The sequence below is a fragment of the Aquarana catesbeiana genome, linkage group LG07 (assembly GCF_042186555.1).
Source record: "Aquarana catesbeiana isolate 2022-GZ linkage group LG07, ASM4218655v1, whole genome shotgun sequence".
NCBI lineage: Eukaryota > Metazoa > Chordata > Amphibia > Anura > Ranidae > Aquarana > Aquarana catesbeiana.
Window position 1 is genome coordinate 88,773,687 of NC_133330.1, and position 26,727 is coordinate 88,800,413.

The following is a 26,727-nucleotide window of genomic DNA, read 5'->3' on the forward strand; positions in this document are numbered from 1 at the left end:
CTGGATTGAGCACAGAAAAGATGAGGAAGCTACTGAGGTTTAGCAAGATGGCCGCCACTTACTGTGTGTGTTGGTAATCTTACAGGCTGGCATGCAGGGGTGGCACAGGGGAGAACGCAGGCTTCGATCAGTAGGCTGGGCTGCTCTGGTGGCTGTGTAGGAGGAGATCCAGGTGCGGAGTAGCCAGGAAGGTCTGGATGTATAGGCCGGGTGCACCAATATGGCCACCGCTCCCCCCTGTTAAGGCCGAAGCTGCGGCCTGTAGCTAGAACGGCCGGAACACGGGATCACCGTGTCAGCGGTCTCAAGCTAAGCCGTCCCGGTGTCCGTGCAGGGGGAGAGCTAAGCACAGAGCGGCCAGGAAAATCCGGATGCGGCCTGTGCGGGCCGGGTGTACCAAGATGGCCGCCGCTCCCCTCGTCAAGGCCGAAGCCGCGGCCTGTAGTAGAATCGGCCGGATCTCGGGATCGACGTGTCAGCGGTCCCAGCTGACACCTTAGTGTGCAGGATCGACGTGTCAGCGGTCCCAGCTGACACCTTAGTGTGCAGGAGGACCCCGGGTTTAGTGGAGGTAGTGAGGCAGTCCTGTTAGGTGGAAAGGGATGAAATTATTCCCAAAACGGCAGGAGCTCTCAATGGGCACGTCTGTTCAGGTCTCCATCCGGCCCCCCCCCCGTCCGTTTTTTATTGCCACCTTTGTTTCTAGTCAGATTTAAAAACTCTGAATATGTCCTGGTCACCATTGCACAGAAGGTGATGAGAAATGTTCCAACAGGGACAGCTGTTTCTCTGACACCTAAGAGGGTATTTCCTGGGACCAGGGAACAGGGAAAAGGATGGTAAAGTAAACGTTTCATGTCAACTTAGTCCTCCGCCTCCCCTTATATATTTTTTTCACTGGGAGAAAAATAATTCCCGTGTAAGTCACTAGAGTTACAGTTTAAAGTGTTTGTAAAGGCTGAAGGTTTTTTACCTTCATGCATAAAAAAAACCTTGTGTGCTACTCCCCCCACAGCCCCCCCTAATACTCACCTGAGCCCCCTCTCGATTCAGCGATGTGCACGGGAGCCTTGGCTGTTCCAGGACTCTCTCTTCTCATTGGCTGAGACAATCACAGTCACTGAGCCAATGAGGAGAGAGTAGGGGGCGGGGCTGAGCCACAGCTCTATATGTCTCGATGTCCGCCGGGTGCCCGCGATCGTGTCACGGAAAGGTAGAACGGGGAGATGCTTTTGTAAACAAAGCATTTCCCCGTTCTCCCTAGTGACAGGACAGAGATCACGGCTCTCTGTCATCGAGAGCAGTGATCGCTGTCATGTGAGGTGTAGCCCCCCCCCCACAATTAGAATTACTCCCTAGGACACACTTAACCCCTTCACCAACCCCTAATGGTTAACCCTTTCACTGCCAGTGTCATTTACACAGTAATCATTGCATTTTTATAGCATTGATCGCTGTATAAATGACAATGGTCCCAAAATAGTGTCAAAAATGTCCGTGTCCACCATAATGTCACAGTCCCGATAAAAATTGCAGATCGCCGCCATTACTAATAAAATTTTTTTTTTTTTTAAATAAAAATGCCATAAAACTTTCCCCTATATATTGCAGACGCTATACCTTTTGCACAAACCAATCAATATACGCTTATTGCGATTTTTTTTTTTTTTTTACCAAAAATATGTAGAAGAATACATATCTGCCTAAATTGAGGAAAAAAATTGTTTTTTTCTATATTTTTGGGGGATATTTAGTATAGCAAAAGTAAAAAATAATGCGTTTTTTTTCAAAATTGTAGCTCTTTTTTTTTGTTTATAGCGCAAAAAATAAACCGCAGAGGTGATCAAATACCACCAAAAGAAAGCTCTATTTGTGGAAAAAAAAAAGGACGTCACATTTGTTTGGGCACAATGTCGCACGACCGCGCAATTGCCAGTTAAAGCGACGCAGTGCCGAATCGCAAAAAGTGCTCTGGTCAGGAAGGGGGTAAATTCTTCTGGGGCTGAAGCGGTTAAACTTTTTTGTGCTTTTTCGTGCGTTTTTGGGCACTTAGGCGTCTTTTCTGCTCAAAAGCTCTTCTCAAAAACGCAAGTTTGGTGGGGTTTTTTTTTTCTGTCTGTAAGCTCCTGAAAAAGCCATAGTGTGTATGGACACATTGGTTAACTTGGAGGGGAGTTTCCAGGTAGAAAAAAATTAAAGCTCAAAAGCCTTTAGGAGCCGCTTCTTTGAGCTACAGTGTGCATGAACCCTAAAGAGAGATACTGTCATGAAGTAATACTTTTCAGGCTGTTCACATAAATAAAATGTTTAGGTATAGCACTTACTGATGCTGCCTTTGCATAGCAAATCATTATGTCTTTTGTAATTAACAGTGATTGCAGTATCCTTTAACCTCTGACACTATTGGAAATGTTGAAGACTTTCTGTGGCAGACAGCCTGAACTGCTCCCTTTTTCCCACTCTTGGCCCTGAAATCCTCAAGCAGTAAGCCTTTTGCCTATGAAACCTCCAGCCCTCTGTGAGTGACAGAGGGAAAGATGTTTAGGGTCCTCTGTTTGTTCTGAGCTTTGGGACTCACTGCCATCACTGATAATATGCAGGCAGTCAGACATATCTGGATGTTTAGCTGTGTAGGCTAATACAAAAAGCCTCCAACACTCCTAGAAGTGTCAGAGGTTGAAGAAATCCACCGCCCTACTACTGACAGAAGGCATAATGTAAAGGCAGCATCAGCAAGTGCTAATTTCAAACATTTTATGTACAGTATCTCACAAAAGTGAGTACACCCACTCACATTTTTTCTAAATATTTTATTATATCTTTTCAGGTGACAACACTGAAGAAATGACACTTTGCCACAATGTAAAGTAGTGAGTGTACAGCTTGCATAACCGTGAATATTTGCTGTCCCCTGAAAATAACTCAACACACAGCCATTAATGTCTAAACCTCTGTCAACAAAAGTGAGTACACCCCTAAGTGAAAATGTCCAAATTGGGCCCAATTAGCCATTTTCTCTCCCTGGTGTCATGCGACTCAGTGTTACAAGGTCTCAGGTGTGAATGGAGAGCAGGTGTGTTAAATTTGGTGTTATCGCTCTCTCATACTGGTCACTGGAAGTTCAACATGGCACCTCATGGCAAAGAACTCTCTGAAGAGCTGAAAAAAAGAATTGTTGCTCTACATAAAGATGGCATAGACTAAGAAGATTGCCAAGATCCTGAAACTGAGCTGCAGCATAGTGGCCAAGACCATACAGCGGTTTAACAGGACAGGTTCCACTCAGAACAGGCCTCGCCATGGTCGACCAAAGAAGTTGAGTGCACGTGCTCAGCGTCATATCCAGAGGTTGTCTTTGGGAAATAGATGTATGAGTGCTGTCAGCATAAAAGTAACATCTGTCTTTGCAGATGAGACCAAGCTATGCATATTGATTTTTTTTTTTTTTTTTTATGGTTGAATTAGATGGACTTGTGTCTTTTTTTTCAACCTGACTAACTATGTAACTATGAAACACTCTGGCCAGAGCTGAAGCCTGGGTCAGGCTCAGATAATTCAATGTTCTGGAAGGGGCCAAAGCAGACTTCAGATAGTATAGAAGTCAACTGAAATCTGTCAAGGTCTGTATAGGAGCTACATTGCCCCTCGGGGTTGTCAAGGACTCGCAGAAGAAGATCATCCAGGCAGCCCAGGATCGCAAACCCCCACTGACGTAACCATGCCAGATCCAAGGCCAACACCTCGTGAACACCCGAGGAGTGGTGGCAAGACCAAAGGGCAACACCACACGCTGATAATGCTCAGCACCCCCAGCAAAAGGGAGGAAGTGCTGGGGTCCGGCACATAGAAAAAAGGAAAAGATCCCCTATGTGGTGGACTTTTAAGGGACAATATTGTTTCAAAAGATTTTAGTAAAGTATATTAATGGTTTCAAAAGTATTTATTTAGAAAGTGTATAGAAAAAATATATGTATAAAAACATGGAATATTTAAACACGTCTAAAACTTACACTATACACCGTCATATATGTGAATGTACAATACAGTTTGTGATTTCTTGCACTCAACGCGTTTCAGAGTACCAAGTTGCCTCCTTCTTCAGGGGTATACGCAAGTAGAAACCACATTTAGATATTATATCGGTGTAGTCAACATTCCAGTAGTTATGTCTTTAAAAACATACGAGGGTACAAAAGCCTTCAAGGGTCGGGCACATAATGGAATGCGTAAGTCAGCATTTGTGATGTCTATAGAAGCCAGAAAGTCTCCATGATGAAGGGGTGCCATCGCTGTGCGGACGGACTCCATTCTGAACTTCTGTACCCACACCAGGCAGGTCAGGGCCTTGAGGCCAGAATTGGATTTACTATGCCCTCCATCTTTCGGACTGTGAACAGGTTTGCATAAAACCCCTGAAACTGTTCCCGACACATCACACTCTGAAGCAACAGGGCTTGCACAGCCTCACGAGGAGAACCGCAAATGGTCCGGCGACAGATGCACATTGGAAGCAAAAAACTATGTTTGTGGAACAAGGCCGGAAAACTATCTTGTAACCGGACAAAATCAAAACGTGTAATGATGTCATTCAGGGTAGCCCCCCACAATACATGTCTAAGCACCACTGCGGGAACAGAGTTCAGCAACCAGGGGAACTGCGGCCAAGAGGCATAGCAGACAAACTGCTATGCACCTAGACCAACAGGTCCGCCGATACAGCAAAGGGAGGGGGATTCTGTTCCCCCTCCAGGTATGTCAGCTGGATCTTTAGAAGCCAGAGATTCCTCTACTGGAATCATGGTTGCCTTGAGCAGCCTAGAGACAGGGGGGTCCACTACTGGTGGAACAGTCCACTTCTGAAGGAGGGACTCCTCAAAGGGGTACCTCACAGCAAGCATTATTGGAAGCACAAAGGGGCACTTTGGACACTCCCAGTCTTCATGGACAAATTTGGCAAAATCAGAGGGAGAAGGGAATGCTTTCGCCGCGCAAGACGGCTGTCAGGAAAGGTTATCTCCGCTGGTAATATCAATCATTTGGCTTGCAGTACTGAGGCCCACCAGCAGGTGTCTCCTGGCAGTTTGGAGCTGTCAGAAGAGCTTTTCCCTCCTGGTATTATGTCATCTTTTGACCGCAGTACTGGTGTCCACCAGCGGAGGGATCCTGGCAGTGTGGAGCAGGTATTACCCTTTTGCAATCAGGCTTCACCTGATCTCGTTAGCAGCTATTGTATAAATACCCGGCAAGTGCACGCTCATCTTGCCCTGGTATTTTCCTTGTGCCCTGACCTGCAGCCTGTTTATCTGTTATCCTGATGCCCAATTCCTGTATTCCGTATCCTGAACCTGTTATATCTGTTCCTGTATCCCTTCCCATCTTGTTCCCTGTCTGTTTACTCCTGGCCCCCCATCTACTGATCTCCTGCTTATGACCCTGCCCTGGCTTGACTACGATTCTGGTACTCCCTTTTGCTACATATGCTGGTTGGTTAATTATCACTGTTTGGTTGTTTGGTTTGTTCACTCTGTTTGTATTGGTGGTGTGTTCACATGTATATGCATTTATCTTAATAAACTTACTTTCACCTATTTATGTCTGGTCCACTCTGTTGCAATCCACACAGTTCTGGTCTTATCTGGTATATGACAATGGCTTATGGGTGCCAAAGGGGAACCGGCCCTCCACTGCAGTCACTGCTGCATCCATCCTCTTGAAAGTTCCTGCAAAGATGTAAGAAGTGCGACAAGCAGTGCCTTTTCATGCACCACTGCAGTTGTGGAGGAATCATCCTCACTCCCTGACAGGACAGAGAGCGTGGCCACCAACCCCGCAAGGTAGGCCACATCTGTGGTGGCAGAGCCAGATATAGGAACATTCGAGACAGAGGGGATAGGGGAGGGCGGGGGGGGGGGGGGTGCCATTTACTAGGCTATATACCTAAGCGCCACCACAAAAAACTCAGGAAGGGGCCACCAACTGAGACGCCCGCACAGGGGATGTCGACCGAGGCCCCGCACAGGGGGCACAGATCGAGGCCCCGCACAGGGGGCACAGACCGAGGGCCCACATAGGGGATGCTGACCGAGGCCCCGCACAGGGGGCACAGACCGAGGCCTCTCACTGGGGGGGTCGACGGATGCCGCCCACATGAGGCACCGCTGAGGGCCCGCACAGGTGGCCCAGGCCAAGGTATAAACAGAAAGGTCAGTGCTACTACCCATACACCACATAGATAGCAGAGCATCCAGGTGCTTGACCCACAGTCGCTGGCTGGGTAGAGTAATGTAGAAATAATGATTCGCACTCCGGTTGTTGCTCTTAAAATTTCTTCATTTTATTGAATAGCCACAGTGAACAAATGCAGATTAAGTCAGTTGACGCATTTCAGCCTATAAGGCCTTAGTCATAACCATATTACAGGCATAAAACTTTTAAATAAATAGTAGCTCTAAAGATCACAGGCTCCACCCGTTGATTGTCTTAATTGACCGCAGGCACTTATACAAAAAAGAGAATCAGCTGCAATACATATAGGGTGATCCATGTGTATGCCACTAATTTTCACTCACCTTGTAGTGATAATATGCACATGTACACACATGTATGTACATACACTCATACACGTATAGACATATGCATAAGAAAGCAAAGCATAGAATTTAAAAAAATTTAATCAAAAAACATGAAATAATAATCCAGGTATGTGAAAAAAAAACCCAGAAGAGAGAGAAAAGGAAAAGAGAGGAGGTTCTGGGGAGAGGTATTCTCAATGTAAGTGCAAGTCCAGTTCCCACCTCAGGTTTAACCCCTGAGGTGATCTAGTTTTTAATCTAAAGATTCACCATGCTTCCCTCCCCTGTCACCTCCTCTGGGCAAGTGAGACAACCGCTCTATTTGTCTGAAGCGAAATGAGGAAAGATCGCCCTGATGACATTCTCTAAAGCGACGTGTTGCATTCAAAATATTTCAAAATATTTCTAGCATTTGGGTTATTTGTGTCACAGTAATGTTCCCCTATACGGGCTCTCAAAGGACGTGTGGTACAACCATACTGGAGGCTACATGAAAAACAGGTGATCAGGTAAATTACATAGTTTGTGCCACAGTTGATGTATTGCTGTATAATGAACTCTTCATCTGTGGCAACAAACGTTTTACACAAAAGACACAGATTACAGTACCTACAGGTTTTTGCATTACAAGGGTAACTTCCAGGATAGGAGAGCCAGGTGAGTTGGTATTGTTTAGATGAGAAAAGACTAGGTGATGGGATGCTACCTATCTGGTATGTTACATAACTGCATTTCCACTATATCTCATACTCCATGGCTGAGATAAAGGTAATTTCATGGAACGTTCGGGGGCTTAATACTGCTGTTAAGCGTTCCCTGGTGTTTCGTTTCCTTCGCTCCCACAACCCGCAGATCTGTATTCTCCAGGAGACACATTTGCCGCAAAACAAAACGGTGTGCCTTAGGAAAGCCTGGGTGGGCCTTAATTATCATTCCACCCTTTCCACCTATGCCCGAGGGGTTAGCATCCTGGTCCACAAGACACTACCGTTTAGGCTGATTGAGGTTAAAACAGATAAAGAAGGGAGATTTGTTGTTATACATGCTAATATATTTGATAAGAATGTGGTACTAGTTGGGCTTTATGTTCCTCCGCCAGCATCTGGCAGGGTCCTTCATGAGATCATGCAGATAGCGGTGCAATTTGATACCGCATTGGTATACCTCATGGGGGACTTCAACATGGTTCCTCTGGTGGAACTTGATCGGCTGCAATCCTCGGCTCGGGACACCCCAGACCTCAGGCAGTGGGCGGAAACTTTTGCCCTCACTGACGTCTGGAGGCACTTGTACCCGACACTGAGAGTTTTCACTTGCCATTCAGCCTCACACAAAACGCTGTCTAGAATTGATCTTGTCTATGCTTCAGGCCCTGCATTACAATATGTACATGACCTATCTGTGCTTCCCAGGGGAATTTCAGATCACGCACCATTGTGCTTGACACTGACGCTGTCTGTTCCACCAGGGACTCGCCTGTGGCGTTTATCCAGGTTTTGGGCTAATGATGAGAGACTGTTGGAACCCCTAACGGCCTCTATCTGCAACTTCTGGACGGACAATGCTGAATCAGCTGCCCCTCCTGTTGTATGGGACTCATTTAAAGCTTGGATACGAGGGGAGTATGGGCATAGTATTACTCGGCTCAAGCGTGACTCTACTCGCTCCATGGATGAGCTGGAGGCACTGGCAGGCAGGTTGGAGGCTGAATACGTTTCTGCTCCTGGGGAGGACCGGTATAGAGCATGGAAAAAGGCCCTGCGTGACCTATCCACCACTAGGATGGCCCAGACAGACAAGGCTTTGTTATACTCCGCTCAACGCGTGTTCGAGCATGGTGGTAAAAATGGGAAGCTTCTTGCGTGGCTGGCTAAGGGAAACATACCTTCAACCTCTATAGGCTCCATTAGAGACAATACTGACCAGATCCTTACTGCCCCTGCTAATATTAATAACCGTTTCCGAGAATACTTTCAGGAGGTTTATTCCTCTAGAGATGCTGCATCGGACTCATCTATGTCCTCTTTTTTTGACTCCCTGACTATCCCTGTGTTGTCTGAGGAAGCAAGGGAGGTGCTGGAGGCTGACATCACACTTGAGGAGATACAGGTTGCCATGGGACATGGTTATTGTACTGGTTCCTAAACCAGGAAAAGACCCTCTTGATTGTGCATCGTACAGGCCCATCTCGTTGCTAAATGTTGATGCCAAGATCTTTGCTAAGGTCTTGGCCACCCGACTATCCCATGTAATAGAAGACCTAGTGGGTATAGACCAGACGGGATTTATGCCAGGCAAGGGCACAGATATTAATATTAGGCGCCTGTTCCTTAACTTAGCAACATCGCATGACAACACGGGGTCCAGGGTTATTGCCTCTTTAGATGCCGAGAAGGCTTTCGACTCTGTTGAGTGGAAGTTTTTATGGGAAACCTTGCGTAGATTCGGATTTGGTCCTAAATTTATTCACGGAGTACGATTGCTGTACCGATCCCCCCGGGCACGGGTTCGCACCAACAATTGGGTCTCAGACTCCTTTGATCTGTTTCGCGGTACGGGGCAGGGATGCCCGCTCTCCCCCAGCCTGTTCGCCCTAGCGCTGGAGCCTCTGGCAATTGCCATTAGGAGTGCTCCGGACGTTCTGGGCCTGCGGGTGGGTATGATGGAAGAGCGCCTCTCCCTCTATGCAGACGACGCATTATTGTACCTTAATGATGCTGGACCCTCTCTTCAGGCTGCCCTGCGTATTTTTGACAGTTTTGGTGGACTCTCGGGAGTTAAGATAAATTGGACCAAGTCAGTCCTATTTTTTATAGATGATGAGGTTAACTCTGGACCCCTCTCCTCCCCACTACAAAGGGTTGGGGAATTTAAATATCTTGGAGTTGTGATCACTAGGAATCTCTCTGATTTTATAGTAAAAAACCTGTCCCCTGTCCTGAACACCCTACGTTCAAAATGTGCTGCCTGGGAGAGTCTTCCTCTGAATCTTCTGGGTCGCATTAGTCTCCTTAAAATGATGATACTGCCCAAATTTAACTATCTGTTTAGGAATTGCCCGGTCTGGGTCCCAGCCTCGTTTTTTAGGGAGATTGACCGTATAGTGGGTTCCTTTATTTGGTCGGGGAGGAACCCTAGGTTGGCACGTACTACGTTATGCTTACCTGCAGATTTGGGCGGACTTGCCCTCCCTGATTTCCAGTTATATTTCTGGGCAGCCATGTTGGTGACGGTACACTGGTGGTTCCAGGGTTCTAGATCCAATGTGGCAACCTGTCTCGAGGCGAATATTCTGGGTTCCCTGACGGACCTTCGGAATTTTCCCTATAGAGGACCCAAGGCATACTGTGAGATCCCTGGGCCTACTAGAGCAACTTGGAGAGTATGGGAAGCGGCTAGGCGCAGATACTTGAGGCCTGGCCAATTGTCTCCAGCTCATCCCCTATGGGGGAACCCACGACTTAAACACTTCCGTATGATACCGGACCCACAGGTGTGGGCTAGATATGGTGTAACCTTGTTGGAGCACGTAATGTCTGGGGGTCAACTGCTCTCCCTGCAGGAGCTTACGGCTAAATTTGGACTGCCCCGATGGATGGGGTTCCGGTACCTACAGCTGAGACATGCGGCCAGGGCTCAATTCCCGCAAACTCCCCTGTTACAGACGGACCCCATCGAAGATCTCCTATCCCCTGGAGACTTGTCTAAACCCCTATCCTCAATATATAATGCGTTGCTGGGAAGAGATTCCCCTAAGATTAATGATTTATGGGAAAGATGGCGGGCTGATATCCCGTCACTGGATAGGGGGGGATGGGAGGATTGTCTAGAGTATGGCCCGAAATTAGTGATAGCATCCAAGGACAAATTGATTCAAGTTAAATTTATACACAGGGTCTACTATACCCCGCAGAGACTCCATCGTATATTTCCCGAGAGAGACCCCATGTGTCCTAAATGCAAAGTCCATATAGGCACATTTATACATATGTTCTGGGAGTGCCCAGTTGTTGCACTATTTTGGACTAAGATTGTAGGTGAAATCAACTCCAGATTGCAGACCTCTATTCCGCTCTTGCCGGCCATGGCGTTGTTGGGGATACATGATGATGAGCAGAGGCCATATCATCTTAAATTACTGATTTCCTTCCTTCTTTTCTATGCCAAAAAAGAAATACTTATGAAATGGATAGATTCTTCCCCTCCATCCTTTTCAGCCTGGGAGGCACAGATTGAGGCAGTAATCCCCATGTATAAAATGACATATATAAACCGTGGCTGTCCGTGGAAATTTGAAAAAGTTTGGGCTCCGTGGATGGCCTCGTAGAGAAACATTCAGTTCACTACGTTTGTTTATCCCAATAGGGAAGGGTTTTGGTGGGTGGAGGGTGGACGGTACTTGTTGAGAATGGTACTATTAACCTTATGTATTGTTTGTGGGTTTGCAAATTAATTTCCCTATCCTCAAATATGTAATCTACGTATGTAATGTATTCTTCTCTGTTGAATGGTATTCTGTAACTCTGATTACCTATTACAATAATAAAGCACCACTGTTTTTGTTAAAAAAAAGAAAAGACTAGGTGATAGTGCAGTCCCTAATGTGGGTGCATGTCGGCTAGAAAAACAGCAACCTGCTTGCAATATCCCATTTAAATCTTTATCTGTACCTCCACCTTACAGTGGCACATGATGTTAAAACCAATAGGTCTATGGCTAAGTGGCAAGCTGATATCCCCTCCTTAGGGGAAGAAGAATGGGAAGACTGCCTTCATTTCATCTATGATTGCGGCTAAGGACAGGTTTATTCAGTTAAAATTCTTACACAGAGCCTATTAAACGCCACAACGGCTAGCAAATATTTATCCTGGACTTAGCCCCAATTGTAATAGATGTGGTGTGGAAGTGGGCTCTTTTTTCCATGTAGTCTGGTCCTGCACTAAACTGCGCCCGTACTGGGCTGCAGTGGCGGATACCTTAGGTACAATATGTGGAGTTAAGATACCGCTTGATCCTTTAACCCTGTTACTGAGTCATTTAGATGATATAGAGGGGGATCGCTATGTTAAACTCTGTCTAACCTACTCTCTATTTTATGCTAGAAGAGAACTACTTCTTAGGTGGAAGCAAAAAGAACCTCCATCCATAGGAGCATGGCAGAAATCGATCAATGGAGTATTACCCTCGTATAGACTTACTTATGAAAGTAGAAATTGCCCACAGAAATATGATAAAATTTGGTCGAACTGGGTAGATGCATGCGGCTGAGTAATGTTGGGGAATGCTGAATTAAAATGGCAGCTTGCACTCGTATTTTGTCCTGCATGGTGAGGTGGGAATGAGATAGTACTATCTTTTCAAGTTTAGGGCCACATAATATACTTATTATTAGGGCAAGGCGGGGTTGATGCTGGCTCCCCTCTCCCCCTCCCCCCCTATTCCCCCCCCCCCTTCCTCTGTTTCTGGCTAGGGGGACAGGGACTAGCCCTCATCGATCTGGTTAGGCTCCTTAACCTTTCTTTAAGTGTAGTTTTCATATGAATACAAATGACTTTATAACCCACCTACTAACAATATAAACTATAATTAGAACTGTGGATGTACTGTACATTGTTAAAAGTAAGATATGTAAAATATTTGTATAGATAGCACTGCAGAATGGTAGCTGTTTATATATTGTAGGATCCTATGTATACTACCTGCTAAATCTGTACTTATTGCTCAATAAAAAACTTTTTCTGTTAAAAAAAAAATCTTTATCTGTATACAGTATTGGCAGATTCTTTTTTATTATTCTGACTATCTGATGATATTCTTGGGAAAATGTAGTTACAAACGTAATAGGTTTGCCGTTTAATGAACAATTGGAATATATCAAAACACAGAGTGGTACTGTGGATACATAAAGAGTAAAAAAGTGCCACGTCCTATAAATATATTTGTAAAAATATGGGGGAGCGACTTTGGACTTTTTATGCACAGTCACACAGAATAAATTACAAAAATATTTATTGAAAAGATATATAAAAATAAACATTTGCTTAAAAAAAAAACCAAAAAAACCCCAAAAAGTCTAAATACATATATACTCGATGTAATTGTTGCTGTGCAAAACCATACACCTTATAGATAAGCTCGGAAATGTGGGCGTCATGTATGGTTGAACAGCAGACAGATGGTATAATATTTCAACATAGAAATGTGCTCAACATGTTGCACGTGCATTCACGCTTCTTCAGGAGCATAGAGTAATGTGGCTTGCAAAAATAGAAATAGAAAAAAATCATACAATTAATAAAGAATAATCTAACAACAAAAGTAAATGTTGTCAAAAAACACAGCTAAATACCCTGTGATGCCGGTCGCCCAGCCTGGCAGTTGATTCTAGATCTTACCGGAGAAAAATCCAGGAAAAAAGAAAATAACAAACAAAAAAATTCCCAGGACTAGAGATCCCAGCAGGGAACTAGGTCCTTACTGCTGACTAGACAGAAAAAAACTAAAGACCTATAGCAGAGGGGGGTGTATACCACCTAGGACTGCCCATAGGCGTGGCCAAGTCTTTTTTCTTCCTAGTGTCCTACTCGTGTAGGAGGCGGTATAACCCTATGGTTCTGAATAGTGGAGCGCTGTGTCTGTCAATGAACAAAATAAATAATGGTGGCCACACAAAATATTGACACTTTGAGCCCAATTTTGTTACCAGCGGTTTAGACATTAATGGCTGTGTGTTGAGTTATTTTGAGCGACAGCAAATTTACACTGTTATACAATCTGTACACTCACTACTTTACATTGCAGCAAAGAGTAATTTCTTCAGTGTTGTCACATGAAAAGATAGAATAAAATATTTACAAAAATGTGAGGGGTGTACTCACTTTTGTGAGGTACTGTATGTCAGTAGCTTGAAATGTGTTACTTGTGGATAGTGTGTCTTTATTATGTCACACACAGACATACAATTATGTATGTGTATATTTCCTGTACATACCTCAGAAACACTGTTATGGAAGAATTCCACAATGCTTTTCCCAGTAAGTGCAGCGATAAATTGCAATGGTTCAGATGCTGGCAGGTGGAATGGTATCTGGTTTTCTTCACTTAATTTATGATGTAAACTTTCAGAAGGGTATGTGGTAGGCAAGGTCATTGAAGGTTTAATAGTACTAGAAAAGAATAAACAAAAAAGTTAGGGTTGACAGATTTAGAGACCCTGAAACAAAGCAACATTCTATAATACTACCAACATAAATTAGATAGAGACTCAGAAATACCTGCAGCATATATAAGTATCTCCTGCTTTGCGGGAATCCTGGGATTTCCAACACTTCCCTATTGGCCATTATAAGGAGGAAGTGAGGTTGTAAGATGTGTAAAGCAAGTTGTAAGGGAAAGGCAAGCTTCAGCAGTGTCTGTTCGTGTTGACACTGCTGAAGCTTTGCCTGTCAGAACATTTTGGACTCTAAACAAAGCAGGCGGGACTGAAAGCTGCTACAGGTATGTTCAGGCACCTTCACTGAGTGTCTGTACTTCATGTTTGTCAGTAAGTGTTAGTCTTCTTATAGCATAAGTTTTTTAATCAATAGTGTGTAGCAAAGGTCAGTCCAAACCCTGTATTCCATCCACCTATTTAATTTCTAAATATATGGAGGAAAACACAAGTGCAGACCAGAGGCGTAATTACAGGGGTCGCAGAGGTCGCAAATACGACCTGGCCCCATGCTTCAGGGGGCCTATGAGGCCCCCCTATCACACTTGTCTACACCTGTACGAGAGGGGTGGCGGCAGACAGCGGAACTGGTGCCCTCCCACATGCATTCAGTGGCTGCAGGAGCAAAATACAGGGCATTGTTTCAGCTATATGCCACCCCTTCTATCCAACCTGGTGCTAGGTGTTTTTGGCAGTCCTCAATTGCTAGGACCACTGGCTCCGCCCCCTAGCTCCAGCTCCCACTTCTTGCCTCTAAGCTTCTCCTGCCATGTAAGGTAGGAGAGTTGCTTCCCTGAAGCTGCTCCTACCTGGTATCATAGAAAAAAAAAATATATTCTCTGCCACAGCAGTGCCCAGCACCTGAGTGAGTATACTGTGTTTCCCACTGTAATAATGTGCCCCACCTGTCATACTGCCCCTCCACCTGTTACACTGCACCCCTCTTATCACATTCCCCCCTCCACCCATCACACTGTCCCCCCACCTTATCACACTGCTGCCTGTCACAATGCCCCTGTCATACTGGCCCCCCACCTGTCGCACTGCCCCATCATAATGCCCCCCTTATCATACTGTGCCCCGTCACACTGCCCCCTTGTCACAATACCCGCCATACTGCCCCCTCCGGTTACACCACCCCATGTTATACTGCCCCCTTCTTGTTACACTAGCCCCCTCCTTTCGCAGCGCCCCCCCTCCGGCCCCTTTCTTTTCTGAAAGGACACAGTGACTGATCGGTACCACACTCACGGTGTCCATTCATAACTAAAGCATAGTAATGAATGCGAATAAATAATATGAATGAATGGGAAGCTCTGTACAGAACTATTCCTGTTCATTCATTTTGTGCAGCTGAGAGTGCAGAGATGGAGATTGAGGGCCCAAGCTAGGAAGAAAGCGCCCCTGCCAGGGTTGGGGGGCCCTTCATGGTTTTTTGCACCGGGGCCCTGAAGGTTCTAGTTATGCCTCTTGTGCAGACTAATGAAACTCAATACTTCCAGCCACATATAATGTGGGGCATGCGAGCAACCCAGGATGGTAAACACTTGCAGCTCCCAGATCAGGCAGTGAGAGCTTTCAACAGTCTACATCCTGGGGGGCATATAGGATTTGTAATAAAATGTAATTGGCCTGGCAATTATACATAGGGAGTTATGAAAAGTTTTACTTCACTACTAAGAAGTAATTTGCAAGTTTAGATGGGTGGACTTCAAGAACACACTGGAGGAAGAAAGGGCCTAGAGTTGTGGTGTGGCCATATCTAGGAGTGTAATCCCAATGGCAGTGTTCCGCCAGAGGGTGGGAGTATGAGCACAATGCACTGAGAAATTAGTATTGAAGTTAGAAGGATGTAGGGTATGTTATGTAAAGTTCTATCCCATTGCCCCTGGTATATAAAATAAACATTGAAACCCCTGGGGGGGGGGGTCTGCCCTTAACGGAATAGGGGCGGATCGGATACCTCCTTCTCCTAAAGGGCAAGTTGGGGGGGGGGGGGGGGGTGTCTGTTGAACTGTCTGTTCTCTACTGTTAAAACATAACAAAAGGAAAAAAGAAAATAAAAAGCAACTATACTGAGTTATGGGGTAGGGTTGGAGACTCAGGACATTGTGGTCATAGACTGCTGATGGTTACACTATTGTCTGAATTAATTGTGGAATTCATTGTTGCCTATACATGATGTAATACCTACCCAATGAGGGTTATTTACTAAAGGCAAATCCACTTTGCACTACAAGTGCACTGAAAGTGCAGTCGCTGTAGATCCGAGGGGGACATGCAAGGAAAATAAAAAACAGCATTTTAGCTTGCACATGATTGGATGATAAAATCAGCAGTGCTTCCCCTCATTTCAGATCTTCCCCTCAGATCTACAACAACTGCACTTCCAAGTGCACTTGTAGTGCAAAGTGGATTTGCCTTTAGTAAATAAATCCCAATGTCTTGTATGTTTAATCTTGGATATGCTAAATAAAAATAAACTTTGAAAGTCATTTGCAAACCTATACTAAAATATTACCATATCCTAATGGCAGCCATCGTGCTTGAATGGATTAAAAGGATGGGGCATATAGGATTTGTAAAAAAAAAAATGTAATTGGCCTGGAAATTATACATAGAGAGTTATGAAGTTTTACTCCGCTACTAAGAAGTCATTTGCAAACCTATACTAAAATATTACCATAATCCAATGCCAGCTATCGTGTTTGAATGGATTAAAAAATAAAGAACGACTGAAATATTTATGTATTAATTTTCGTTAAATACTTAAAGTGGTTATAAACCCTTAAATATACCCACAGTGACTGTCGTCAGCAGATAAAACAAATCCTCCTACATAAGGTGAACCTATTTATCAGCAGTCTTTTAAAATGCAGAATTTATACAACTTGGCTGAGCTTTCAGAAAGCAGGTGGCAGGGTTGCATTCTGCATATCTCAGTGAGGAGAGCCGATTGGACTGGAGAGTGCAAAATATGGTGCAGCTGTGCATGGTAGCCAATCAGCTTCTAACTTCAGCTTGTTCAATTAAGCTTTGACAATAAAACCTGTAAGCTGATTGGTTTCTATGCAGGGCTGCACCAGATTTTGCACTCTCCAGTCTCTCCTCACTGTAAATTCCCTTTAGTGTTCTGGATTGAGACAAGTTTGAGATTGAGACACACTATAGAGGGATATGCTTTGTTCACATTTCATGTCTGAGGTTTACAACCACTTTAAATATTAGGCCATGTGATCTTTGCTAAAGGAAAGGATCAGAGTTGATACTGGGAGCCCTCCCATTCAAGCTTAGATCATGTGAGCAAATGCTTTGTGGGTATGCCCAAAGAAGAAAGCTTGTACCCCAAAATATGTCTGGTTAGCCAGTAAAGGGTATATTTGTATTTTCCTTTGAAAACCTGAACAAACATGAAGACATAACAAAGTTCTTACCCAATAGTCTGCAGATGCTTTTTCTTGGTTTCCAGAAGGTTACCTTGCATGCTTTTCAAGTTCATTAAAGCCTTTAAAATGACTACGTTTTTAAAATCATGAAGGGCAGTTCTCAGTAGTTTATACAAATCTAAAAAACGGTATTTATCTTGGGGTAAAACAAAAAAAGCAGTCATAGATATGGAATCCAAAATTAACCGTAGAACATGATCTTCTTGGAGAGAATGGTTCTCCCCAGCAGACTGGCACATTGGATGCACAACTATGGAAGCAAGAGGAACTCTGCTCAGGCTGTAGACATTTTGGGAACAGTCAGATAGTCTTTTATTCCTAGAGACCATATGATAATCTATTTGGACCATGATCATATCTTGTTGAGTAAAGAATAACCAAACCGGCAGAACATTCTCAGTATTGTGATTAGAGTTCAGCTTCATGATACAAAAAGGTGTAGAACTCAAATCTGTGCATCTAGAGTTTTTGTTTTGCAGGTCTCCTTGGGTGTTCCTCTTAAAAAGGTCATCATGGTAAAGCAAACACACCGGAAAAAAACCTTTAACCTCACAATCTATTACATTTATCTTGTGTTTCTCTACAAGATGTTGAAAGAAACTTTGGAGTCCAGCTTCCAAACTCGGGACTGAGACGGATGGCAGTGAAATTCTGTTTTGTGAACATTGTTCATGTAAACATGAAGAAAATTCTTCCAAGTTTTGAGAGCCTGTTACTATAACTATGTACTCCTCTCCATTCCTTATATTAAGCGCTAAGCATGTGTCTGGTATTAGAACTCCAAATTCAGTGACATCTCCATAATAAAAATAGCAAACTAGTTTAAGCAAAGATGGAATGGAACTGTGGCTTTTTTCTGTCTCCTCGAGATGGACATCAAACAAGGCAATTAAAGTGTCAGTTAACACAAGGCATGATGAAAATGGTTTGACATTATTGTCTCCCTTAAGGTGAACAGAGAAGTTCCAAAGTACTCGTACAATACTGATATTTGTGTCTTGAGGGCATGAAGGAGTTCTCTCTGACAGATTCCACTCTACACTATGGTCGTTCTCGTGAAGTCCCATTTCAAAGTAACCATCCCCTGGTTCACAAGAACCCCCTCTTTGGTTATTACTTGTCTCCAGATTTCCAGCTAGATGCTGCTTCTGCTTTAGTGCATGGGCAATTGATGTGGAAAAGTATGGAATAAAATCTTGATCACTGTCAGTATTTGAGACGCAGGGGATAGGAAAATGAGAGCAGTGAAGCTCTGGTAATATTGTAGGTTCCTCTTCTAGCGTAATCAGACTTTCCATTAAAAGGACAAAATGAACAAATTAGCTCAGTGAAACAACAATATGCTCAAGAACAGAACAAGACAAAGAATCGAACCTATAACAGTCACATATATTGTTTTATTGATCAAAGGAAAGGGGACATGTGGACCAGAAAAAGACAAGAGGGAGCGTAGATTAAGAAACCCCTGGCAAAAAGTATGGAATTACCACTCTTGGAAAATGTTAATTTATTTGTTTATTTGTGTAGAAAAAAAGCTAATCACAAACATGCATCAAAACTATTTTCATTTAATATTCCAACCTTCTGGCTTAAAGAAACACTTAAAAATAAAAAAAGAAGAAAGAAAACAGTAGTCAGTTGCAACTGTTTTTGCAGATCAAGCAGAGGAAAAAAATATGGAATCTCTCAATTCTGAGAAAAATATTATGGAATCACCATGTACGTTGCAGTTCTAAAACAGACATCTGCATCAGATAACATCCTGAACAATGATGTCATCATCACCAAACATCTTTTCAATTGTTGGAATAAGAAAAAAGTGTCCAAAATCACAATATAAACTTGTGTATTTATTGAAGATTTAATGACTGTCATCTCCCCCGTACCGTTACCTGACATGCAACCCCATAGTATCAATAATTGTGGAAATTTGCATGTTTTCTTCAGGGAGTCGCCTTCATACATTTCATTGGAACGGCACCAAACAAAAGTTCCAGCATCATCACCCTGCCCAATGCAGATTCGTAATTCATCGCTGATTATCACGTTTATCCAGTCATCCACAGTCCATGATTGCTTTTCTTTAGCTCACTGTAACCTTGTTTTTTTCTGTTTAGGTGTTAATGATGGTTTTCGTGAGTACAAATCAAATGGGAAGGTTGTTAAAGGGAAGCATACTGGTAGACCAAGGAAGACATTAAAGGGGTTGTAAAGGTAAAATTTTTTTTTAAAAAAAATAACAAACATGTTATAATTACCTTCACTGTGCAGCTCGTTCTGCACAGAGTGGCCCCGAACCTGGTCTTCTGGGGTCCCTCGGCGGCTGTTTCAGCTCCTCCCCGCAAGCATTAACCACCTTAATGCGAGCTCCCTCGCATGGTGGTTAGTGCTTGCGGGCGCGCTCCCGTGATACAGCCGGCGGCTATAGCCGCTCACTGTATCACTCGGCCCCGCCCCCCAGCGCGCCGCGTCATTGGATGTGATTGACAGCAGCGCGAGCCAATGGCTGCGCTGCTTCCAATCCATCCACTGTAGCCAATCAGCGGCCAGAGTGAGCGGAGGAATAGATGTCGGGAACGAGAAGCTGACTTTCGAGGCGTCAGGTAAGTAAAACGGGGGGGCTGGGGGCGGCGGTATTGTCAGAAGTTTTTATACCTTAATGCATAGAATGCATTAAGGTGAAAAAATGTTTACCTTTACAACCCCTTTAAAGTCTCAAGTTGGAAAACTTAAAGCAATATGCCTTGAAAACATTAAATGTACAACAAAACAAATGAGGAACAAATGGTCAGAAATGGCAGTCAATGTCTGTGACCGAACTGTAGGACATCGGCTAAAGGAAATGGGATTTACAGGCAGGGGCAGGGTGATGGTGCTGGAACTTTTGTTTGGTGCCGTTCCAATGAAATGCATGAAGATGACTGCCTGCAAAAAACGTAAATTTCCACAATCATTGATGATATGGGCTTGCATGTCAGGTAAAGGTATGGGGGAGATGACAGTCATGAAATCTTCAATAAATGCACAAGTTTTATTGAGGTTTTGGACACTTTTCTTATTCCATCAATTAAAAGGATGTTTGGTGATGATGACATCATTTTCTAGGATGTAATCTGATGCAGATATCTGTTTTAGAATTGCAAAGTACATGGTGATTCCATAATATTTTTCTCAGAATTCAGCGATTTCATATTTTTTTCCTTTGCTTGATCTGCAAAAACAGTTGCAGCTGACTACAGTTTTTTCTTTTTTTATGTGTTTCTTAACTACTTCAAATACCGGACCATAGTCAAATTACGTCCGCAGATGGGATCTCCCATCCTGGGCGGGCTTCATATGACGTCCTCGGCTTGTCGCTGCTCCTGCGGACCCCCGGGGGCCTGCAGGGCGGCGATCGGGGATGAGGCGTGTCCCTCGGACACAGCCTATCCCAGATCCGTGTAAAGAGCCAAGAAAAAAAAAAATGGCTCTTTAACCACGTGACCGGCTGTGTCCAATCACATGTAATGTCCACGTGCACGGCGCGCGCAGAGCAGCAATCGGGGACCAGGCTTGTCACCCTGACACAGCCCAACCCCAATCGCAGTAAAGAGCCAATGAAATTGGCTCTCTACCACGTGACTGGCTGTGCCCAATCACAGCCGGTCACAAAATGTCAATCGCGGTAACGAGATGTTACCGGGTTCTCCTCCTCACACACCGATTGTGTGTGAGAAGGCGATTGCGGTAACATCTCGTTACCACTTACAGTGTACACCAATCACACCGATTGCCCTAATAAAGAGGACCTGTCACCAGCCATCAAAGTACCTGTCACAGTCTATATGAGTACCCGAGTACCCGAGTACCTGTCACAGTTCATCTGAGTACCTGAGCACCTGTCACAGCCAAACTGAGTATCTGTCACAGTCCATCTGAGTACCCGAGTACCTGTCACAGTCCGAGTACCTGTCACAGTCCATCTGAGTACCCGAGTACCTGTCACAGTCCATCTGAGTACCCGAGTACCTGTCACAGTCCATCTGAGTACCCGAGTACCTGTCACAGTCCATCTGAGTACCCGAGTACCTGTCACAGTTCACCTGATTACCCGAGTACCTGTCACAGTTCATCTGAGTACCAGTTACAGTTCATCTGAGTACCCAAGTACCTGTCACAGTCCATCTTAACACCTGAGTACCTGTCACAGGCCATCAGAGTACCTGTCACAGTTCATCTGAGTACCTGAGCACCTGTCACAGCCCAATTGAGTATCTGTCACAGTCCATCTGGGTGCCCGAGTACCTGTCACAGTTCATCTGAGTACCTGTCACAGCCCATCTGAGTACCTGAGCACCTGTCACAGCCCATCTGAGTACCTGAGCACCTGTCACAGCCCATCTGAGTACCTGTCACAGCCCATCTGTCACAGTTCACCTGAGTACCTGTCACAGCCCATATGAGTACCAGAGTACCTGAGCAACAGTCACAGCCCATCTGAGTACCTGTCACAGTTCATCCGAGTACCTGAGCACCTGTCGCAGCCCGAGTACCTGTCACAGCCCGTCTGTCGGTCACAGTTCATCTGAGTACCTGTCACAGCCCATCTGAGTACCGGAGTTCCTGTCACCAGCCCATCAGAGTACCCGAGTACCAGTCACCAGCCCATCAGAGTACCCGAGTACCAGTCACCAGCCCATCAGAGTACCCGAGTACTAGTCACCAGCCCATCAGAGTACCCGAGTACCTGTCCCCAGCCCATCAGAGTACCCGAGTACCTGACACCAGCCCATCAGAGTAACCGAGTACCTGTCACCAGCCCATCAGAGTAACCGAGTACCTGTCACCAGCCCATCAGAGTAACCGAGTACCTATCTGCAGCTCATCAAGTTACCAGAGTACCTGCCTCTAGCCCATCAGAGTACCTATCTGCAGCCCATGCCTCATAGAATATACGTTGGGGTGTTTGCTTTCCAAAATGGGGTCATTTTGTGGGTAATTCCACTGTCCTGGTGCTCAAGGACCTTCAAAAGTGTGATAGGTAGGAATGAAATGAGATGTGTAATTTATGCTCCTAGCACGCCTGAAGGTACTACTTCAATGTTGGGCCTCTGTATGGGGACTGGCTGTGTAAAAGTCTCACACATGTGGTATCGCCATACTCGGGATGAGTAGCAGAATGTGTTTTGGGGTGTAATTTTTGCTATATGCATGCTAGGAGTTAGAAATATCTTATAAATTAACAACTTTGTGTAAAAAAAAAAAAAAAAAAAAAAAAAAAAGAGATTTTCATTTTCTTTCCACGTTTTCTGAAGACTTGTGTAAAAAAAAAATATGAACCGTTCAAAAGACTCATAATGCTTCGTAGAATATACGTTGGGGTGTTTGTTTTCCAAAATGGGGTCATTTTGTGGGTAAAATTGTCCTGGTGCTCCTGGGCCTACAAATGTGTAATAGGTCGTTAAGAAATTTGAGGTGTCATTTATGCTCCTAGAACGCCTGGCGGTGCTCCCTGCATGTTTGACCTCTGTATGTGGCCAGGCTGTGTAAAAGTCTCACACATGTGGTATCGCCATACTCAGGAGTAGCAGAATGTATTTTGGGGTGTCATTTTTGCTATATACATGCTCTGAGTTAGAAATGTGTTATAAACTGACCACTTTGTGGAAAAAAAAAAATACGTTTTAATTTTCTTTCAACGTTTTCTGAAGACTTGTGGAAAAAAATAAACCATTCAAAGGACTCTTTATGCCTCATAGAATAGACGTTGGGGTGTTTGCTTTCCAAAATGGGGTCATTTTGTGGGTAATTCCAATGTCCTGGTGTTCCAGGGCCTTTAAAAGTGTAATAAGTCGTTAGGAAATTAAAAGGCGTAATTTATGCTCCTAGAACCCCTGATGGTGCTTCCTGCATGTTGGACCACTCTGTGTGGCCAAGCTGTGTAAAAGTCATATTGCCATACTCTAGAGGAGTAGCAGAATGTATTTTGGGTTGTAATTGGGGTGTAATTGGAAGTATGCATATGCTGTGTGTGAGAAATAACTTATGACAATTTTGTGAAAAAAAAAAAATAAGTAAATAGAAATTCTTCATTTTCCCAAGAATTGTTGGAAAAAATTACAACTTCAAAAAACTCGCCTCTTACTAAATACCTTTGACTGACTACTTTTAAAAAAGGGGTCATTTGGGGGGTATTTGTACTTTCCTGACATTTCAGGGCCTCAAGAAATGAGATAGGCCGTCAGTGCATCAGGTGTAATAAATTTTCAATGATTTGCACCATAGCTTGTAGACTCTATAACTTTCACAGAGACTAAATAATATCCACTAATTTGGGTTATTTTTGCCAAAGAGATGTAGCAGTATACATTTTGGCACAAATTTATGAACAAAAACGATTTGCAAAAATTTTTCCAAAAAACTAAAAAAGTGTGTTTTTTTCCAAAATTGTTGCTGTTTTTTCACTTATGTCGCAAAAAATAAAAAACCCAGTGGGGATAAAATACCACCCAAAAGAAAGCTCTATTGGTAGGAAAAAAATGATAAAAATTTTTTCGGGTACAGTGTTGCATGACTGAGTAATTGGCATTCAAAGTGTGAGAGCGCTGAAAGCTGAAAATTGGTCTGGGCAGGAAGGGTGTGTAAGTGCCCTGTATTAAAGTGATTAAAGCTAGAAGGTTGGAATGTTAAATGAAAATAGTCTTGAGGCAAGTCTGTAATTAGTTTTTTTTTTTTTTCTACACAAATAAACAATTGAATGAAAATTTTCCAAGAGTGGTGATTCCATACTTTTTGCCAAGGGTTGTAGGATAATGTTTTTTTCAACAGTTTGTAACCGTTTTGTATGTATCATCTGCCAATAAAAATGATCAGAAACTAAATCTCAAATATATTTTTTGTTGATGGAAAAAGAGGAGCAACAATAGGTACATCCATTACAAACCATGTGAAAAGTACTAGTTACTTACCGGTAACTGTCTTTCTGGGAAATCTTCCAGGACGGCACACCTGAGAGATGAGAGGCTCCTCCCCACAGGAAACACAATCAATCAACAGCTGTTTTAAGTCCACACCCTTCCCCTTGATCCTCAGTTTGTAGAGAAGTAACTCCTGAACCTGTTTCACAAGGGAAATCATTCATCATAGGCACTCACCTTCTAGTGTTCTAAAATTTTCCCTCCTCCAACGGATGGGAAGTAGGCCTGCCGTCCTGGAAGATTTCCCAGAAAGACAGTTACCGGTAAGTAACTAGTACTTTTCTCAAGTCATCTTCCAGGACGGCACACCTGAGAGGATAATCAAGTACCTCAGGCCTACCTTAGGGTGGGACCACTGCAAGACCCTCTTGGCGAACCTCGGTTCTGCAGTAAGCTTCACCTTTACTCCATATGCTTAATGAAGGTATCTTAGCTGGATCATGTGGCTGATCTGCCGGTCTACTCCACCGGTGTCCCTGCCTTCTCTGTTTCGGATGCAGGATCTAGGTGGAGTGGGCTCTTAAAGATGGAATCAGAAAACATGTTAAACTTGTAAGTTATCAATGTTGCCTGTCACACATCTAACAATGGCCTATTCTGCCTATAGGTGCTGTTTAGAACCACTAAAAAGATTAATCGGAGACCTGTGTTGTAAGACAAGGACACTACATTGATCCATATAGGGGGCCTGTTTTAACACAACCCTGTCCAGGGAAATAAAACTGCCAAAAAAGGGGGGCCCCTGACAGACAACCTCTTTTTGTTCATTTTTATCTTTACGTCAGCAAAGACTGAAGGGAAACCTACTTAAGGGAAATAGATAAACAAAAACTTAATCCCTGGGTTTAAGGCATGCCCAATCTATAGTTTTACTTACGCCTGAGAGCCTACTCAGGAGATTAACATCTATAGCAGGAGAAGAACAATCATATTGCTACATCTAGTTTTGCTAGAAGGGCAAAATGAAGGCCATGCACCGAGCTGTAACCTATTTGGTCGGGTATACATCTTTATACTTCATCTTCAGGCCATAAAACTCCTCTGAACCGAACTTCCTAAGTTCTTATTAAACAGGGCGATTCATTATCGCCTTCCTCCAGTGACCCATAGCTCTACTGGGCTTCAACCCTAGGAAATGGCTCTGGCATCCCTGAATGTAAGGGATCGAGGCTTTCTGACATGTGACATCTGCAGCCAGAACTCCTGGCCCTTTCACGGAAGAGAAGGCTGAAATACAAAATGGTGATACATGTATTATTAATATCACAAATAAAAAAAAAAAATCATAGATTGTGTACATAGCACAATAGATTTAGACAGAAAGGACACAAGCATAGACAACAATGTTGTGTATCTGATTGTGACTAGCTAAACCAAAATATCAAATATGGGAAGAGACCCAAATCTGAACCTCACAGTCTGGTTTTCTGATGTGCGGCCGATATGTAAGCATTAAGACACAAACACACCTTAAATGCTGCGCATTTCTGAAGTGCAGCTAGCTAGGTCATAACTGGTAAATACAGAAAGGACGGGAACCCCCTTTTACAGTGGTGTTTTACTGATGTACAGCAAAACAAGGCTATAAAGTGAAGACAGAAAGACCCAAACTTCTATGTTGCGTATTTATGACGAACCACCAAGTACAGTTATAAGACAATCCTTCCTGTTATGCAGTTCTGTAGTGCAGTTACATAGAACCAACAGAGAAAGAACACAAGCAACCTACAGCATTGTGTTTTTCTGAAGTGCCCTAAGGTAAGGCAATATGAAACAGAAAGCACAAACAAGCTTCAATGTTGAGTACTTCTGCTGTGCAGCAACATAAAAACAAAGAAGCAACAGACAGCCTTTACAGCTGCGATCTTTCTGGTCTACTGCAAAATAAGGCAATAACTCCACAATGAGTATTCCTGCTGCGTTGCAAAACCTGAACCAGAAGGGACAGATAAGCTTAGAGTTCCCACACCCGTGCGACCCAACCTGCCACTTGGGACTGCAAGACGCATGAGAAGTCATATACTATGGCTTCCAAAGGGTACCATTCGTGACTATGCGACTCCAGGTCGCAGCATCTCCAGCAGTCCCTGCTTACGGAACCACAGACCTCAAGATTACACAGGTCGCAGGAAAAGCAGTTTTCAGGTCGAACAAACAAGGGGTCCCCATGCTGTGGCTCCCTGGAGGAGTGCAGCCAACAACCCCCTACTGTGTATACCTAAGAAACAGCAAGGAAGATCAATGAGAAACACCACTTACTGCTGTGCCTTTCTGATATACGGACGTTAAGGCAGTAAATAAAGGACATACAGGACGCAAACAATGTTCAATCTTTGTGTATGTCTGATGTGTAGCATATACCAATACTGAGCAGAGATGTCATCACCCTCAATGTGTCTCCCTGCTGAGCAGCAAAAACAAATCAGAAAAAGAAACAACCTTCACTGTTGTGTCCTTTCTGATATGCAGCCAATAAGGCAGTAAATGAAAGACATAAAGGACAGACAACCTTCAATCTTGTATGTGTCTGATGTGCAACAACA

At 43.9% G+C, this 26,727-nt stretch overlaps 1 protein-coding gene across 5 annotated transcripts in view; it reads right to left on the reverse strand.

Annotated features, from left to right (window-relative positions):
* Nucleotides 1–26,727, reverse strand: part of NISCH (nischarin) — a 184,933-nt gene that overhangs the window by 73,328 nt on the left and 84,878 nt on the right. For 4 of the 5 annotated variants that reach the window (XM_073592451.1, XM_073592452.1, XM_073592453.1 and 1 more), the window contains 2 exons: nucleotides 17,217–18,518; nucleotides 13,564–13,738 (listed from right to left, as the gene is read on the reverse strand). In XM_073592451.1, the coding sequence (XP_073448552.1) occupies nucleotides 13,564–13,738; nucleotides 17,217–18,518 (1,477 nt within the window). Of the gene's footprint in view, nucleotides 1–13,563; nucleotides 13,739–17,216; nucleotides 18,519–26,727 lie in introns of those variants that run through there. The other variant, XR_012235258.1, reaches the window with a different exon arrangement.